This window comes from Colletes latitarsis, chromosome 14, assembly GCF_051014445.1.
Source record: "Colletes latitarsis isolate SP2378_abdomen chromosome 14, iyColLati1, whole genome shotgun sequence".
Taxonomy (NCBI): Eukaryota; Metazoa; Arthropoda; class Insecta; order Hymenoptera; family Colletidae; genus Colletes; species Colletes latitarsis.
In genome coordinates this window covers 25,312,935-25,330,885 of record NC_135147.1, presented here as the reverse complement: position 1 = coordinate 25,330,885, position 17,951 = coordinate 25,312,935, and the positions used below count along the sequence as shown (strand labels likewise).

The 17,951-nt window shown below is 44.5% G+C and overlaps 1 protein-coding gene across 2 annotated transcripts in view; it reads left to right on the top strand.

Moving 5' to 3' along the window:
- The window catches only part of LOC143350334 (synaptogenesis protein syg-1), a 428,929-nt gene that overhangs the window by 404,477 nt on the left and 6,501 nt on the right, over positions 1-17,951 (top strand). For both annotated transcript variants that reach the window (XM_076782390.1, XM_076782391.1), the window contains exon 12: positions 984-1,304. In XM_076782390.1, the coding sequence (XP_076638505.1) occupies positions 984-1,304 (321 nt within the window). The remainder of the gene's footprint in view (positions 1-983; positions 1,305-17,951) is intronic.

The window sequence follows — 17,951 nt, the reverse complement described above, 5'->3', positions numbered from 1 at the left end:
CATATTGGCTAATGGAAATCAACTTTCCTTTGAAGCGTTTAAAAAATGGAGAATTAGATAAATCTTCAAATAATTAATAAACCTGTGGGGGGCTCAATAATCCACTTAAGGGTTAAATGATGAATATTTCATCCTAAAGAGAAGCTCCTAAGTGTGAAATTAAAAGATTGAAAAGGCGATTGGCAGATGAAATTTCTAGTTAATCGTTGCGCTATTAAAGAGCTAATCCATTCCATAATTTAGCTCCAATTATGTCTGCGCGATGCACGGATACCGGGACTGTGTGCAGTATAGAAAATTAAACGCTGCTTTGTCCCGACAGATACTGTTACGCCCGACAACGGTGTACTAATATAAACGACAACACTTAAAACCAAATACAACTAAGCAACATAACTTGTTTCAGCAGTTAGAGAGATTAAACAAGGCTTGTTCAACAGGTCGTTGAGTTCTAATGTGTCTTGTTTCTAAACTAAGTTTGTTCTGTCTTCGCGGAATGAATTTATCTTCCAACAGTGTTCGAATTCTCCTTCCAAGACTGTGGAAAATCTAGCCGTTGGGCGGGGACGGAAATTAACCAATGACGAAATTTCTCTGTTCGATATTTATTTAAATAGAAAAATAAGTCATCTGATCGATCATAATCTGCCTCCTATAATCCCTGGTGAACAAGAACCATAGGAGATTATACCACAATTAGTCAGACTAGTCAACTTCTCTCTGCGCGCAGTGCGTAGTTTCGTAAATTCCATAACTTCGACATTTTGGTTGATTAAAACTGTGAAACTTTAATCTCGTCATTGGTTTTGTAATTTTATTTTCTTCTGTTTGAAAAGGTGAAACAGCACGCATAGTCGTTGTTTAGAGAGCCAAAGTAAAAGTGAGATGAACAGGACAGGTGGAAACTATTAAGCGAAGCAATCCCCGTTGGACGCAAATTACGCGGCTGCCGTTTAACCATGGGTGACGTTTTCTCGTTTCAGGGAAACCATTTCCGGTACGTAACTGTACGCTCGCGAACCAGACTTACACCAGCGTCGAGGTGAAATGCGTGGCTGGCTACGACGGCGGACTTCCGCAAAAATTCATCCTGGAGGTGTACCACGGCGACGTGGACTTCCTGTCGAGCAGCCAGCCCCTCTACAACGTTTCGAACACCGACGAGCCGAGTTTCTCTCTGGCGGGGCTGGAGGCGTCGGTGGAGGCCGGTGTCCACGTCGCGGTTTACGCCATGAACGCCAAGGGTCGGAGTCAGCCAGTCATCCTCAGCGAGGTCACTTACCGCGACGCGGAGAAACGAACCGGTGAGTCCACGATCCTGTCCTTCTACTTGTTTAGCCCATTTTTAGAATTTTGTGCAAGAAAAACTATTTACGATATCGATTTGCACCGTTATTTCCACAGGAACAAGTCCTTTTTTATTTTATTCCCTGCAAAGGATTACTTGGGAATCTCGCCAGAAAAAATGGCACAATTTTTGGTTGATTTGAATAATTGAAATTTGGGAAATATCACTTTGTGGAATAGTGATTTTGTTGTCTTATAATTAATTAAAGTAATCACGGTCGGGCACATTAAGTGCTTCCACTGTGAATGTTTATTAAGAACTAATAATAGCAGAGTAAATAAACCCATATTTAAACGATTAAATATCAAATATTACCCTCTAAATCATATTAGCAAATACAGTGGAAAATCCAATTCGATACGAAGAATATATTTAAACCTATGGTTAATATTTTATTTTAATCTGTCCTGGTACACGTAATTTGTTGCTCGGTAAACTATCAATTGATCTTTTATATATTTTTTCAACTATTCCCTCGAAACTTTGCACAAATGGAGCACCCGCTTAATTAGAGCAAACTGGACCCGATGTACCAATTAACCGAAATCGATTTTATATCCGTATACCACGCTCGTTATTAAAAGTGAACAATGCTCCGCTAATACTCGTAAATTAAAATCATTTTAGCTTTTTCCACGCTAGAGCCGTGATTTCGTATGCATTGTTACCTGAGCTCAACCGCGTTTAATTCCCCACGAATCTAAAATTATACAGAACTAATGCTGGAAATAACTAATAAAACTTGTGAACCATCCCAGTAGATGATTCTAAACGATTAGAAGATTTTATAATTATAGAAAACACTTCTAATTCGAGTGTACTCAGAGATAAGTAGAAATATCGAGAATTAATCAGACAGGTCGTATTAAATCGTGCAAAACTAGTACTAGGAATATCAAAATAAACCTGTGGACCATCTCAGTAGGTGATTCTAAACGATTAGAAGATTTTATAATTATAGAAAACACTTCTAATTCGAGTGTACTCAGAGACAAGTAGAAATATCGAGAATTAATCAGACAGGTCGTATTAAATCGTGCAAAACTAGTACTAGGAATATCAAAATAAACCTGTGGACCATCTCAGTAGGTGATTCTAAACGATTAGAAGATTTTATAATTATAGAAAACACTTCTAATTCGAGTGTACTCAGAGATAAGTAGAAATATCGAGAATTAATCAGACAGGTCGTATTAAATCGTGCAAAACTAGTTCTGGGAATATCAAAATAAACCTGTGGACCATCTCAGTAGGTGATTCTAAACGATTAGAAGATTGCACGATTATATAAAGCACTTCCAATTCCTGTGTACGGAGAAACAAGTAGAAATATCGAGCATTGATCGGACAGGTTGGCCCGGTCGTACTAAATCGCGCACGTACCTGACTTATTTTCAAAATCGATTCTCTCGAGAACGAAACCCCGTACGAAAACGTTTTATTCTACATTTTCGATTTACTTTTATACGTAGAATCGTCATCTACCCTTGCAATTCGTCTCGAAACGCTCCGCGTGAAAAAAGAAAGGAAACAACCGTCGAACGTATCGTAGTCTCGAATCTTTTCCTTAAAACGTACATTCGTATTAGAAAAATAATTGTATAATATAAACCTTAGTAAAATCTATTTTATTTCGCCCCTCCACCCCTCCCACGCGAGATCGAATGATTAATGCGTGTTTCACTCGGGTAATCATAATCATTAATCACCGGTTTGATCGCTAGGTAATCGCAAATCATTACTCATTAATGAGACTTCATTTCGCGCGACGCTGGTCGATGAAGGGGAAAGAAATAACGATGGAGATGACTTGCGGCCGGTGGTAAAAAAAAATTCGCCCGCAGTATCGCCTCTAATTGATCGCAGGGACATCCGCCCGCGGTGCGGCAGCTTATTAGCATAAGTATTTACGATGGAAAAATGTTGTTTCTCGGAGAAACAGCCAGGCGTTGGAGGAGATAAGACCGGGTAGGGTAAGGCAGCGGGGCAGAATGAAAAATCGCCTGTCGCGCGTAGGCGTTAATCGAACAACGAACGCGTTCGAGGAGAAACGGACGCGTTAGGTTGACCCTGATCAATATGGCGACCGATTGCTGGGAGATTAACAAAGGTTCGGGGTTATCCAACGGGCAAGGTCGGTGGCTCTGTGGGTTCCTGCGGGTTCCTCGCTTCGAAACGGATGGTGGCTGTTCCCGAGTGGGTGGTGTCAACGACCGGGCTGGTAAGCAAGACGGATCACCACCCCCCGAGACAACACACCGAGACGAGTGCACCACACCCATTACCGGGTACGTCACGCTACTTAGGGCCACGCTCGGGCGAAACCGGTGTACGAATCGTCCACCTCTCGAAAAAGCAGCGGGGAACGTTACGGTTCTCGTCGCGAGTCGCGCGAATGTCATCGATCGGTGGTGAAAACACGCGTTGATACACCGGCGAAAACGCGAGGGCGGTGACAGGAGGGACACGTACGGTGGTGTACGGTGTAAAAAAAAAAAAAAAAACGTAAAAGATTTGTCGCGGTTGGCGGGCAGTGTGTCACCGGGTGACGTCGTGTGTACACGCGTGATCGTAAATATCAACGGTGGCGCGGAGTTTACAACGAGGTAAAACGGAGGGCACCAAATCAATTGTCAGTAAAGTGATTTACGGTCGCGGCGGCGTCTATCAATTTGCGAGCTGGGGAGATGCGAGCGAGCGTGGAACGCGCGCGTACATCGGCCTCCGCCTCGCGCGAGCTACAAACCAGACGCCGCGACTCCTCGTACATCAACTTCCCGACGTTCAAGAACAAACGACCATTACTTACTCTCCTCCATCTCTCTCGCTCCCTCTCACACTCGCCCTCCCTTGGTATCTATCCACCCCTCAGACTGCATTTGATTATCTTTCGATTCGCCCTTCTGGCGAGCAAAGAACGGGGGCAGAGCCAGAGTCACGGCTACTTACCATTAAAACTCCCCTCGTTGGAACTCGATCGGTGAAACGACCAGTTCCCTAATGAACGGACCGAAAGTCGATTAGCGCGTAATTAGGACATTAGCTGGAAACTTGCGGCATTTAAATACCCCGGCTTCTCGTTCTTCCGCGTTCTTCGACGTTGCCTTTCCGTTCCCCGTGTTTCGAGACGTACCACTCGCGAAACCATAACTCCCGCTTAAATGCAAAGATACTTTCATCTTCTCCTGTCCATCGAGGAAACTTCTATCTATTGCATGGTCACTGAAATGACTCTTATAGACTCGTTCCTTTTGAAGAATTCATTTTAAGAAGCTGTAGACTTCGTGTTGTATTGCCTCGCTTCTTGCAACGATCTACGTTAGGGATACTTGCAATGCAGTCAATTGCATGCTAACTATAATCAATCTTATGAATTTGTTTCTTTTAAAGAATTCATTTTAAGAAGTTATAGACTTCGTTTAGTATTGCCTCCCTTCTTGCAACAATCAGCGTTAGGGATACTTGCAACACCCTCAATTGCATGCTAATTAGAACGAATCTTATAAACTCGACTCCTTTTGAAGAATCCATATCAAGAAGTTATAGACTCCACTTAGTATTGCCTCCCTTCTTGCAACGATCTGCGTTAGGGATACTTGCAACACCCTCAATTGCATGCTAATTAAAACGAATCTTATAAACTCGACTCCTTTTAAAGAATCCATATCAAGAAGTTATAGACTCCACTTAGTATTGCCTCCTTTCTTGCAACGATCTGCGTTAGGGATACTTGCAACACCCTCAATTGCATGCTAATTAGAACGAATCTTATAAACTCGGTTCCTTTTGAAGAATCCATATCAAGAAGTTATAGACTCCACTTAGTATTGCCTCCCTTCTTGCAACGATCAGCGTTAGGGATACTTGCAACACCCTCAATTGCATGCTAATTACAACGAATCTTATAAACTCGACTCCTTTTAAAGAATCCATATCAAGAAGTTATAGACTTCACTTGGTATTGCCTCCCTTCTTGCAACAATCAGCGTTAGGGATACTTGCAACACCCTCAATTGCATGCTAATTAGAACGAATCTTATAAACTCGACTCCTTTTAAAGAATCCATATCAAGAAGTTATAGACTTCACTTGGTATTGCCTCCCTTCTTGCAACGATCAGCGTTAGGGATACTTGCAATCGCCCCTACCGTTGTCCAGGTTTCTTCGACTTGATTGACTGTTCGTGAAATTAGAAGTCCATTCGAGCCGTTCCAAGAACAAAGTCCTCTCTAAGCGAACTCGAGTGGTACCGATTCGTTTGCAAGAAACGAGGGTGTAGAGTTCGACTCGTGCCGAACTCTCGACACGCGTCTCGCTGTGCCTTTTTGCCCCGTTTCCGACCCCTTTCGGTGCGTTGGAAGGAATTTTTCCCGTCCGTCCCCCACGCAGAGGCAACGAGCATCGAATTAAGGAAAGCAATTACAGATAATGGTCCCTACGGCGCCCGCCGCCGGAACCGTACGGAAGTCGAAGAGTAAAGGGCGTAGAGAGCAGAGGAAAAGAAAGCGAAAGAACCCATCCACGAAAGATACGAATGTACAGTGGTCATTAAGCGACTGCACCTTCTCCGTCTCGCCCTCTTTGCTCGCGTCGTTACTCCCTCTGTTGCTCGTTCGCTCGTCTTTTTGGACATTAAGCCGTTTCGTGTGCGGTAATTTTCCCGAGGTCATTTTTGCCGCTCTTCTTGCTTCGTCGTTAACTTCACTTAGCTCTGTTTACTCCCCGCGTCGTCGCCATTTTCCTCCTACCGTTCCTACCCTCTTCGTCTCTCGCCTCTTCTCGCTCCGCTTCTCGTCAGACGTCGCCCGAAACTTTGCTCCCCCTTTTTTTTTCTGTTTTTAACCGCTTTGCCCCCCCTCCTTGTCAACCCATTTTATCGTCGACCCACCGAACGCAGCTTTTTCCCCCTCGTCGAGCATAATTCGCGTGGCCTCGAGTTTTCTACAAGACGAAACGTTGCAAGTTTCTTGTGCCTCGAACCCCGATCCAACGATACTCGAACGTTGGACGATAATTAATTGTTTAAATCGCGTGTAATAGTAATAATGTGTATATCAATTTAATGTGGAGCATTAATGCGTTACGAGGCGTCCACGCGTTCGGTGTTTGGCGAATGGCGGGCACCGGATGTTCTCTTCTAACGTGCTGCTTGGCAAACGGATGCTCTTCGTCCATTTCCAACGCCAATCCAGAAAGCGCTTGGCGTTTACCGAATTCCGGATACACGGTTCCGCAAATACACCAATAATGCGCTGAATTTACTGACCGTGAATATATATATGCATCCTGTAAAATGGCTACTTTCAGGTAGCACGTACCGAGTGCTCGAGAAGAAAAACATCCAACCTTTACGGTAGATCTAAATCTCCAACTTCCGTTGAAGAGTAATATCATTAATACCGTTCCATCTGAATTATGCGTTATATTTTAATGCTTTCGTACCTTATGATAAATAAATAAATGGGGGTAAATGAGGGAGTTGTAACATCTAAGAGGACCTCGTAACGTAACGTTTAGAGACGTTCAGAGGAAGCTGCACTGTTCCCCATCGTGTATGGTTTATGTTTGCAGGAAAATGGCCGCGCGAAATAAGAATATCTCGTGGGAACGAGCGTGGTGAATAGAATTTGGCGATTCTGTACGCGAACGGTGACGCGCGGATGTTAAACAGGTGCGTCGCGTGTCGTCGTGGTTAACAGCGAAGCGACGACAGTTCGTTTGCAGCATACGCGCGTGCTGCTTGGCGTGTTTACGCGTGTCGTTAACGCAATCGGGCCCCTCCCCCTCCCCCTCGATGCTCGACGTCGGTGTAATTCATCGCGCTTGAACGCCGATACCGTTTCTCCCGCCGTGCCGTACGTTACGTCAATTAAAGGCCGATCAAACCAACAGGCGTTTCCGTTACACCGAAATGAAACATCGAGTGCGTCGATGCTCGCAGATTATATCAACCCGATTTCGCGCGGAAGTGAATTGCAACGCCCCGATGGACGTTTCTTTATCAAACGGACATTCCCCTATCGCGTAATAATTATCCTCGTTCGTTCGACTCGTCCCCGGGTTAATCGCGTACTTGTAATTATAATAATTATTACACTAGGAGGCTTTATCGTCAGATCAGATTTTAACCGTCGGGATTCTTTAATAACACAGGGTGAGTCGCGAGGCTGTACGGAAAAATGTTTCGAACGAAAGTTGTTTGGTACAAAGAGAAGCATACAATAATTAATTTTCTGCTGTTTTCCTTTCTTCTCAAAGTACAAAGAGCACCTTGATATTCTATTGAATATAGAATAAAAAATTATTGAGGTGCAAAGGGTGCTATAACTGCAAAAACACACACGTACCATTGCAGTAATGAACATTTTGAACGATTTTTGAAATGTTGCACATTATAGTAAAAAACCCCAGCAAACTTTCGTACGAAACATTTTTTTATACATGTAGTTTACAAGAAAAATTAAGGCGAAAGAGTTAAATTACTGTATACCGTTATTTTGCCCAAATTGTACGTCACTCTTTTTAGTATTATTTCAACCTGGAATGCTCTCTTAAAAATTGTGCCTTGCAATTTCCTGAGTGTCGACGTCTCGGAATTAAAAATATCATGAAAGACGACGAACCCGGGTGTGGTTCTTTCGAATAAAATTCGCGGGAACAAAATATCCAACGGTATAATTCACGGAACTAAGATTCGTAATTAATCGCAAGATAGGAGTGGATGAAATTCGAGAATCTATGGGACCTTAATAATGATTTGAAGGGGACTGGAGCCGAGTTGAAAATGATTATGAACCGCGTGGACGATTATGACGTTGCAGAGAGACAACGGGGGATTGGGGTCGTAATCTCCCTTGTCGAGACCCGATCGTTCGTAATTCCGTCGAACGGAAAACGTCCTGGATTGCAGACGCCAGCGGATACATCGCACCGAGAGACAGACGAAGGTACGCGTTCTGATTGGCGAGTACGTGCCCGAACCGCAAATCCAGATTCGTCCTACGTTTCGTCGGGGCGAATCGAGCCTTAAAACGCGGTACAGGGTCGATCGACATATTATTATTTTTCCAGACTCGTGAAACGCAACGATAGACACCCATTTAGACGTTTATTGGAGGTTTATTAATTGTTCGATAGTTCGAGGGAGAGAAGACGCCCTTTGGATCGCGCTGGCTCGCTTTAAATTCCATTAAAGCGACACAGACCTCGGGTCTCGTCGGATGGAAAACGATTATTATCGCCCATACGAGTCACCGTTAAGTCCTTAAGAAATATTCTCTGGCGGCGGGTAATATATTCCAGCCAGAGTTTATATCAAGCACAGTCGAGTTATCCGGCAATTCCGCCGGTAACCGTGGAAATTCCTCAAACGGTTTGGCCGGCCCCACCGTCACCGCCATTCGTAACAGGTAATGTTGCCGGAAGTATCATAACGACCCATTCTCGAGTTCTAAGCCCGTCTCTAAATACTGTCCGGAATTACGCGGAAGCGACCGGTCCCGACTACGCGACCGACGACCGCCGCCTTTGAATCGGAATCTTTCTCCGCGTAATACCGTGGGACCGTTTCCGTACCTTTTGTTCGAACGCTGCCCGCAGATACGATGCTTTGTGCCAAGGTATTACGGTCCAAATAGAACAAATATACTTCATCTACCGTTAATCGATTAATCGAGTTTCGAGTGTCCAACGATTATCGACCGCTAGTCGATTTATCGACGCTCGGGGGTCCGAGAGTTATCGACCGCTGGTCGATTAATCAGATTCCTGGAGTCCAATAGTTACCGATTGATTTCTAATGAATTTTAAATAATCCCTGAACGATTATTACGCTGTTTTTAAAGAATATTTTTAACCGTGCGTATAGAAACGATCGTCGACGTATTCGGAAACTACCAGGGGGTGATTGTACCGAAACTATAATCGCGGACCGAACGTCGACGTTATCTGGGAACGGCGTCCCGTTTCGGGGTAAAACGGTTAAGGTAATTCGATGGATCGTAGAGTCCCCGGGAATTAACTCGTGTCGCGTCGTCGGGACGTAGAAAGCATAATTCGAATATCCGGCGGCAGTATCGCGGGAGGAGAGCCAGGCGCCCAAGGTAACCAGAGACGGGAATAATTTTCGGGGAAACCGATGGCCCGCGGCCATTCGAATTAAAGCGAAATCGAGAGACGGGTTGAGGAGCTGGTCGGGGCACCGGTCGCGTCGGATATAAAGGGTTCCATCGACTGCTGTGTGTGGCATTCCTGGCCGAATCGTCGGATAATCGAGATTAGGGTACCGAGCCTTAAACATTTCGAGCCTCCGACGATCGGCCAAACCCCTCGATAAGCGTTTATTATGAACGAGATCCTCAAGATTCGCCAACGTATCGCCCTTGGGGGCATCAGGGGTCCCTTTCGTTTGGTCCCCCCTCCCTCCTCTCGTCTCGTTTTCTCTCCGCGGGCCAATCCTCTTCGGGTCGCGAGATTGCGCCGGTAATTGCTCCTCGATTTCACCTACGTACACACGGCCCTCTATTGTTGCGCGGGAAGCGTACGATCTCTCGTGTGTACATATGGTAGAAGGGGGAGGGGCGGGAGAGAGTATGGAACAGCAATCAGTGACGAACTCTCGAGACTGTTCCGGCTGATTGCAATTAAGAGGATACCAAACCGCCATCGACGTCGCTACTTGACCATACCCGGTATTAGCATCCGGAGAATCGCGTACCTCGTAAAAGGGATCAACCTTCGAGGTGAAACGCAGACCACTCGAGGCACCGACGTTCCGCACGGGATATTCGTTCCATCGACGTCTCGCGTTCCCACGAACACGGACGACGCCTCCGGGGAATAAGGATATCGAAACTGCGAGCACGATGAAACACGCGTACTTCGAGTTATACGGCTCTCGCGATGATAAAGCTACAGGGGGCTGGAATGTCAGCTTTTTACCCCTCTCACCGGAGAGCAGCTGTTACGCCATCGGAATAATTTTTTATGTACGTAGCTTTAAAACGATCGTAGATAGAGAAAAGCAACTGGAAAAACTCCCTGATGGATTGAAGATACAAAATTCTTGTGTTATTTCTCGACTTCTGGACAATGTAAGAGCCTGTTGGCCAGGTCGAGGAATCGGATATATCGGCCGGAGAAGCTCAACGTCGCTGACGACGTCCGCCCTTCAGGAATACTTTTAATATAATCCGGGCGAGGGAACGGTGTAATTTTCAGAGCGACGCGTCGGTTCGTAATCCCGGACGAAAGCGATCGGTCACGGAAGACGAAAAGAGACCTCTCGCGTGAGCGTTTCATTAATTGAAAACGGCTGCCGTAACGTAAGTCGCCTTAGCCGTGGGACGGACAGTGTAACATCGATTCGGGGTTAGCCTTACGTTCGAATTAATCCCGGCGAGCCGAAGTTAGATCTGGCTCCGGCTAAGCCGGGCTTTTTGGTGACTTAGTCGACCACGTGACACCGAACCTCCGTCTTACTCGCGACTGGATATACCCTAGCAGCGCACGCTCTTCGAGAATTACTTCCCCTTTCGCGGTCCTCGCCATTCTCCGTCATCCCCCGCCCGGTAAATTCTGCCATTTGACCGTGGATCAGGCAACCTCTGCCCCCGTTAGAAAAGAAACAATCATCCTTCGGTTGCACTATTTCTCTTGCTGAATCCATAATGAAAAATTATTGACTTTCAAACATCGTGTTAGATCCCGGGAATAAAAGTCGATAGGAATCCGAGGAAGTAGAGGACCGGATGCTTCAGGAACTGAAATGAAACCTGGTGCACCGTCGTGCATAAATCACACGCAGAGCCCAACATCCAATCTGAACTTCTTCCAATAATTCATGTAACTGATTACTCAAGAAATCAAGGAATTGACGGGTGATGGGCCTATTAATCTCCCGAAGAAGTTATCGAACGTTCGAATGGGAAAGTTTAGTATTGTATCCGTTACGCTTCCCGAATTACAAGTGGTCCGTGCACCAAAATGGCTGTCGAGGACGAAGTTTGGACCAATATTTTTACCCTGCTACGATACTCTGCAAATTGGAAGAGAGCCTAGCAATTTGGTCGTGCTTGATTCTCAGTCTTATCGTGGCCCCTTAAAATTTCTTACACCGACGAACATTCTTCGCGAAGAGGAGAGCTTCCTCGAGAACTTCGACGAAGAAATCTTTCGATAACGGTTCCCGAAAGAGGAATTTTTATTACCGTGCGATCCGTGGCGGTGGTGGAAGGGGGTGGAAAGGAAGAAGTTTAAGAAAGGTCCGTCGAAAAGATATTTTTTTCTCCCCGTAAACGGTGGGGAGGGATGGTGACCTTCCGCGTTAAGACCGATTAGCGATCTAAACTTCGATGAACTCCGAGTTCTGGGAGCCTGCTGGGATACGCGATTCTCCCCAGCTGGCTCTGCCCGGGAATCCCGTTAGACCATCCACGAGGATCGACGGTATAAGGACCGGTTTATCTTTAGTGCCCCGCCGCCAGACGTTTCTTCGCGTGGAACTCGATTAAACTTCCATTGCAACTTTTACGAGACATTGTCGAGGCTTAGGAGAGGAGTATACGATCGCAAACTGCGCCCGTTTCGACGAGCGTTGGAAGGAGAAGCCCGTCGTGATCTGCTAATAACCGGCGATTGATTGAAAAATAGCGAACCGCGGAAGAGAGCTTCCGCCTCGGATAGGGGAAAAGGATGAGAAACTATCCGCGTGATTTAGGTGAATACCCGGCGTCCCGAAACGCGCCGCGCGATATATATTTCCCCGTTGTTCCTCGGAGGAAGGAGCTTCCACGGTGCAACTTTAACGAGAAAGCGTCGGCGCTTTCGAAGAATATACGATCGAGGCCGACGATGACGGCGTCCCGAAGTAAATCGCGGTAATTAATTGGGAAATTATCGTCGTGACCTAACTACCTGCCATGGACCGGAAGGAACGTTGCCATCGATCGAGGAGGCGGTGTACAGGGTGTTTCGAGACGCCGCGATATTAGTCGAGAGACTGCAACGTGCTCGATTCTTTAGTTAAATTTTAATCTTCGAGGCTCCGATCCGTATCACGGCTTTATGGCTTAGCTATTGTCGCTGTTAATTTATTATCGATAGTAGGAAACTGGGGAATCATCGGAAAAGCGACGTCGATAAGCGAAAACGTGAATCGAATAGAGATATCGTGGTACGGTCAGAAATTACCTGAATTTTCAATATCGATTGCCGCAGGCATTTCTGTAGTTAAATTTTAATCTTCGAGGCTTTGTCTCGTTGATGTTGATTTATTATCGATGGTTAAAAACCGGGAAATCATCGAAAAAGCGACGTCGATGAGCGAAAACGCGGATCGAGTAGAAATATCGAGGTATGGTCGGACATTGGTTAAATCTTCAATATCCATTTCTTCGAACATTTTTTTAGTTAAATTTTAATCTTCGCGGCTTTGTTTCGTTACTGTTGATTTATTATCGATAGTTAAAAACCCGGGAAATCATAGAAAAAGCGACGTCGATGAGCGAAAACGCGGATCGAGTAGAAATATCGAGGTATGGTCGGACATTGGTTAAATCTTCAATATCCATTTCTTCCAACATTTTTTTAGTTAAATTTTAATCTTCGAGGCTTTGTTACGTTGCTTTTGATTTATTATCAATAGTCAGAAACCAGCGGATCGTCGAAAAACCGACGTCCAGTGATTAAAAACACCAGATCAAGTAGTAATATCGAAGAATGGTCAGACACTGGCCGGAATTTTCAATATCGATTTCCTCGAAAACAAAGCCCCGTACGGGAAAAATTCATTTCACGTTTTCTGTTCAATTTTGCACGTACTATCGCGCCCCGTTCGGATACCTATCCTGAATCACCCGGTTTATTGAAAAGAACGTTCTGAAAAATGGTATTCCATGATTTTACACCCGGAGGATTGTTTTAATTTTATCTTGTAGAATTTACATTAACGTTGTTATAACTACTAGCCCCACTGGTTCCTGCTAACCACATTAATATTACTGGTACCATTATTATTATTACTGTTTAATGCCCTCCAATTTACACCCATTGTATGCATTTGACGAATCGTATTGGATATTACCGCGAGAGAGCCCAACAATTTCTCGCCAAAAATATTGTAACTACCTACACTACAGCTATTCTCGTTTGCTGTGGTTAATATTATCATTACTGATTAATATCCAGCTATTTACACCGTGTATACATTTTGTAAATAAACCTCGTAATAATAGGGGTCGGTACAAATACGCGACGTAGATCAAACATTTTTCACCGAGACAAAAGGGAATCGAGGGTTGCATTTTAACGGTGTTACTTTATATTAAATACGAACAACGTTAAATGAAGTTCTCGAGTATCGTGCACTGTCTTTTTTTTAAACGTTGTCATTTTCCATCTTCCATGGATTATGTTGTTCTATATTGTTCCAAGCTAATAAATCCATCCATCTATCCACCCAACCCCCTTCGACTAAAACCTTCTCGACTCGTTGGCACGGCTCTGTGTTTTTACGAGAACTTTTACGCCCACCTTAAGGACTTTCCTGTCACTCAGGCGCACGCTCATATATTCCTCCGACGTTTCTCGAGACTCGCTAGATCCTCCTATACGATCCATCCGTGGATCCTGGCGCAGCATCTGGAAGCGATAGGGCGCAAGACGCCGCCGATAAAACGCAAGAATCTTTCTAACCGTGTCACGGTAAGTGTAACAATCGCGTTCATTTTTTTTCTTTTCTTCGTGGTTCGTTTTACAAAACATCAACCGCTCACGGACACGGGAAATTCGGAGTCCAAGTTATGCAAAATATTTTACATGGTTCTCGAGTTGCGTTACTTCGGGGATTTCCACGAGTATTCATGGACCGAATGGAACACATGGAAAGGCGAACGCTGGGCGTAATAGCACGCGTGGCGTTGGACGTTCCTTAGATTATGGGACAGAGTGGAGCGCGGATGTTCAAGGTGGCTGATTAAACCCTGGATTTTATGGGTATTGCACGTCCAGGGGCGAAATACCTTCCCGCGTGTAAGTACACGCGCACACACACCTGACCGCAATCTATTTACATGCATAAACACGCCTATATTATGCACGACACGCGTACAGAACGGATAGATGCGCGCCTTCGTTCCAATTTCTCTCCTCGCGCAAGTTTCAAAGGACAATCTTCGAAAATGGCCATCTTCCGCTCGGTGGAAGAGACAAATTTTCACGTGATACTCGTCTACACAAGGTTGCATAGGAAATTACACCTTTGGACATGAAAATTTACGTGGAACAATAAGTAAAATTTTTCCTGATTTTAGTTGTCCAGTTTCGATCAAACTGTTACTTTCTAGACCCCTGGAGATACATTTTGAGAGCAAAAATGGCCACTTTGGAACCTTTCGACCCAGTTCCGTCCACCGGAGGACGTTATACTCCAGCTTTCCCGCAAAGTTTGCGAAAACTTCCGGCGGGGAAAGAGTTCGAAGTCGTCGACGGAGTCAAGGAACCGACGATCTTCGGCGTCGGTTGATCCAGGACCGGAAGTTTTTAACAAGGCGCGTTCCGATTCGTACCGCCGAATTCGTGCATCGCGGAATGACACGCGCGCGAGCAAATGGCGAGAAGTTAAGAATTAAACACGTTCGCCGCGATACGCTAACGAGCGCGCGCGCACGTTTCGACTCTGTCCCACTTAAACTGCAGTGGTGCACAGCTGGCCAACTCGCACTGGAAGAAAACAGTTTTGTTAATTATCCGACGAAAGCAGCAGGCCTGCTCCCACGCTCCTGCAACTATCGACTAAAACGTCACGCGCGAGAATTAACCCAAAAGATTCCTCGTTCTCGTTCCCGTTCTCGTTTTCGTTCTCTTTTACCGGGCCAACGACGATCTCGAGCATTACGAGCTTTACCCCGAGTTAACTTTCACGTTATACGTCGAAGCTCTATCCTGTGTCACTTGGAATTCAATTTTCATATTCCTCTTTTTATATAAAGATCGGTCGATTCTCGGTCGATAACCGTTGGACACTCGAAAGTCGATTAATCGACTAACGGTCGATAATCGTTAGACTCCAGAAAGTCGATTAATCGACTAGCAATCGATAAAGTGTTAAAGTACACATTTATAAAGTGTAAATCGAATCAATTTGTATCGCAGTTAATTGTGATTTTCATAACCGGGAGACGTTTTGTGATATGATTAATGTATCGTCTGATTTTGCACAGGAATCGAAGTAGTTAATAAGACAATTACTGAAACATCCACATTGAGATGTATATACATGGTGTTCGGCCATTCTAGGGGCCAAAATAAGACGAAAATCAAGAATACCAATTTGTTGATGGAGGCTTCACTAAAAAGTTATTGACAATTAAATTGAAAAATTTTAAATCGACCTGGAAAAATTATTTTTGGTTGCGGGGGTCAATTACAATCATTTTTGGTCATTACACATACCCCCGAAATCCTACCCACTTTTGAGAAAAAAATTCAGGTAGGTGAAATTTGTTGGCGAAAAAAAAATTTTTCAAATCATTCTAAAAAAATTATTTTCGGTTGCAGGTGTCGATTACAATCATTTTTGGTCATTAGACATACCCCCGAATTCCTACTCAGTTTCGAGAAAAAAATTCCTTACCGAAAATTTCATGTCTGACCATAGCGTCGATATGTTTCACTGAAATTTCATGCGTATCTTTAAAACGTCATAACTTCTGAACGGATTGGACGATTTTAATGTTTAAAAAAGCAAACTACGCGTATTTTGGTGGAGAATATGTAGCAATTATAAAAATATTCGAAAAGTTGTTCCTTGACCCTGTAATGTTAGAAAAACCCCATAAAAATGGTCCAATTTTTAAACAGCCCATAACTCCTATAATAGTGAATATATTTCAATGAAACTTTTTTCTGAAGTAGAGCTCATAGGTACCTACAGAAAAGTATTACACAACTTTTCTGTAGGGCGTCAAGTGAAATTATTATAAATCAAAAACGAATTGTTAAAGAAAATCGACAGGGGGTAGGTGCCTAAATTTTTCGGCGAAATTGAAAAGTTTCAAATCGTTCTGGAAAAATTATTTTTAGTTACAGGGGTTAATTACAATAATTTTTGGTCAATAGACATACCCCCGAAATCCTACCCACTTTCTAGAAAAAAATTCAGTACGTTAATTCAGAACTTTAGACGTTAATAACTGTTTAAGCCTTCATCAACAAATTGGTATTCTTGATTTTCTTCTTATTTTGGCGTCTAGAATCGCCCATTAAAATTTTTCCCAGGGCTGGCCGAACACCCTGTATAGATCCTGCGGCAGAAGTAACAGAAGTTCTTTTGTCTTCTGTGATCCGAAGTCTGCTAATGGACCAGACGATCCAGCCTTAAGACGCGAGAAGTTGGAAACCATTTCCTGTTAGAGGAGACTTTAGATCAAACTTTGCGGATGAAAAAGATTTGCCATCTAGCGATTACATTGCTAGTAAAAGTTTGAACAGCCTCCGTGGCTCGGTGAATTCACATCGAACCGCGATACTGACGGAATTTTTAAGTTATAATGTAAACCAGGCCATAGAATCAACCGTGGGTAGCTTCGTTCATCGCGGCGCGTTCAAACGAAAATTAATAACAGAAAAATAAATAATTCTGCAAGCTTTAAAAAAACGAGCAGGGAAGGGACAACGTTTCGCGTATAAGTAATCAAGTTAGTACAAATCCAAGCATACCCTGGCGCCCGAATATTTTCGTAACTGTAGCCGTGCAGTCCGCCGCGAGGCCGAGTTTGCAGAAAAGTTTCCTCCCGGTTTGTGTGTACCGGTTTACCGCGACGCGCTGCCGCCGTAAGAGGGAAAAAAATGTAGAATAGTAAATAGCCACGGAGGGCTGTAAAGCAGTCGTTGCCTCCGCGCCGTGACACACAGTGTGGTTAATCCTTCGTTCTAATTTGCGTTTCTTCGTGCGCCGGCTTCGCGACGTATCTCCAAGCACTGAATGCGAACGAGCGAAAAAAAAATGCCCGTGTTCCATGAACGCTCGCAGGCTGGTTTCGTAACGCGACCGGACTCGATATCCGTCGAAACAAACGTATCATGCTCGCGAAAAGTTTCTATAAATTAGTTAACCGGAAGTCGACCCAGTTCCGCCGCCCCTAATCAAAGTTGTTTCGATGGGGGAATAAGTTGCTGGCCGAGGAACAACATTTTAACGAACGGAACTCGAGCACGTTCTTCAATTATAACTATTGCGCGAAGAATTCAAACTCGAGAACTTAAGCTTGACAAGCGGTTAGAAACGCTATCCTCTGTTGCTCCAAAGTTCTTTCTACGGACTGGACGACCCATATATTTTCTAGGTTTCTTTAGGTCACCGTCCAAATTATTAAAATTTATTTTTTGCCTCCTGTGAACGATGGCGTGCAAAGACCGGGAACAAGAACTGGCGGCCGACAAGAAAATCTGCCCGGTTAATTACACCCGGTGGAATTTGCACGCGTGCAGAGTTCCGTTGCGACGCGCGAACGGTCGGAATGTCTCTCGAAAAGCTTGTCCGCCGTTGCATAATGATTATTATCGCGCCATTCGGAACGTACCGCGGTTACCTGTTTATTAATGC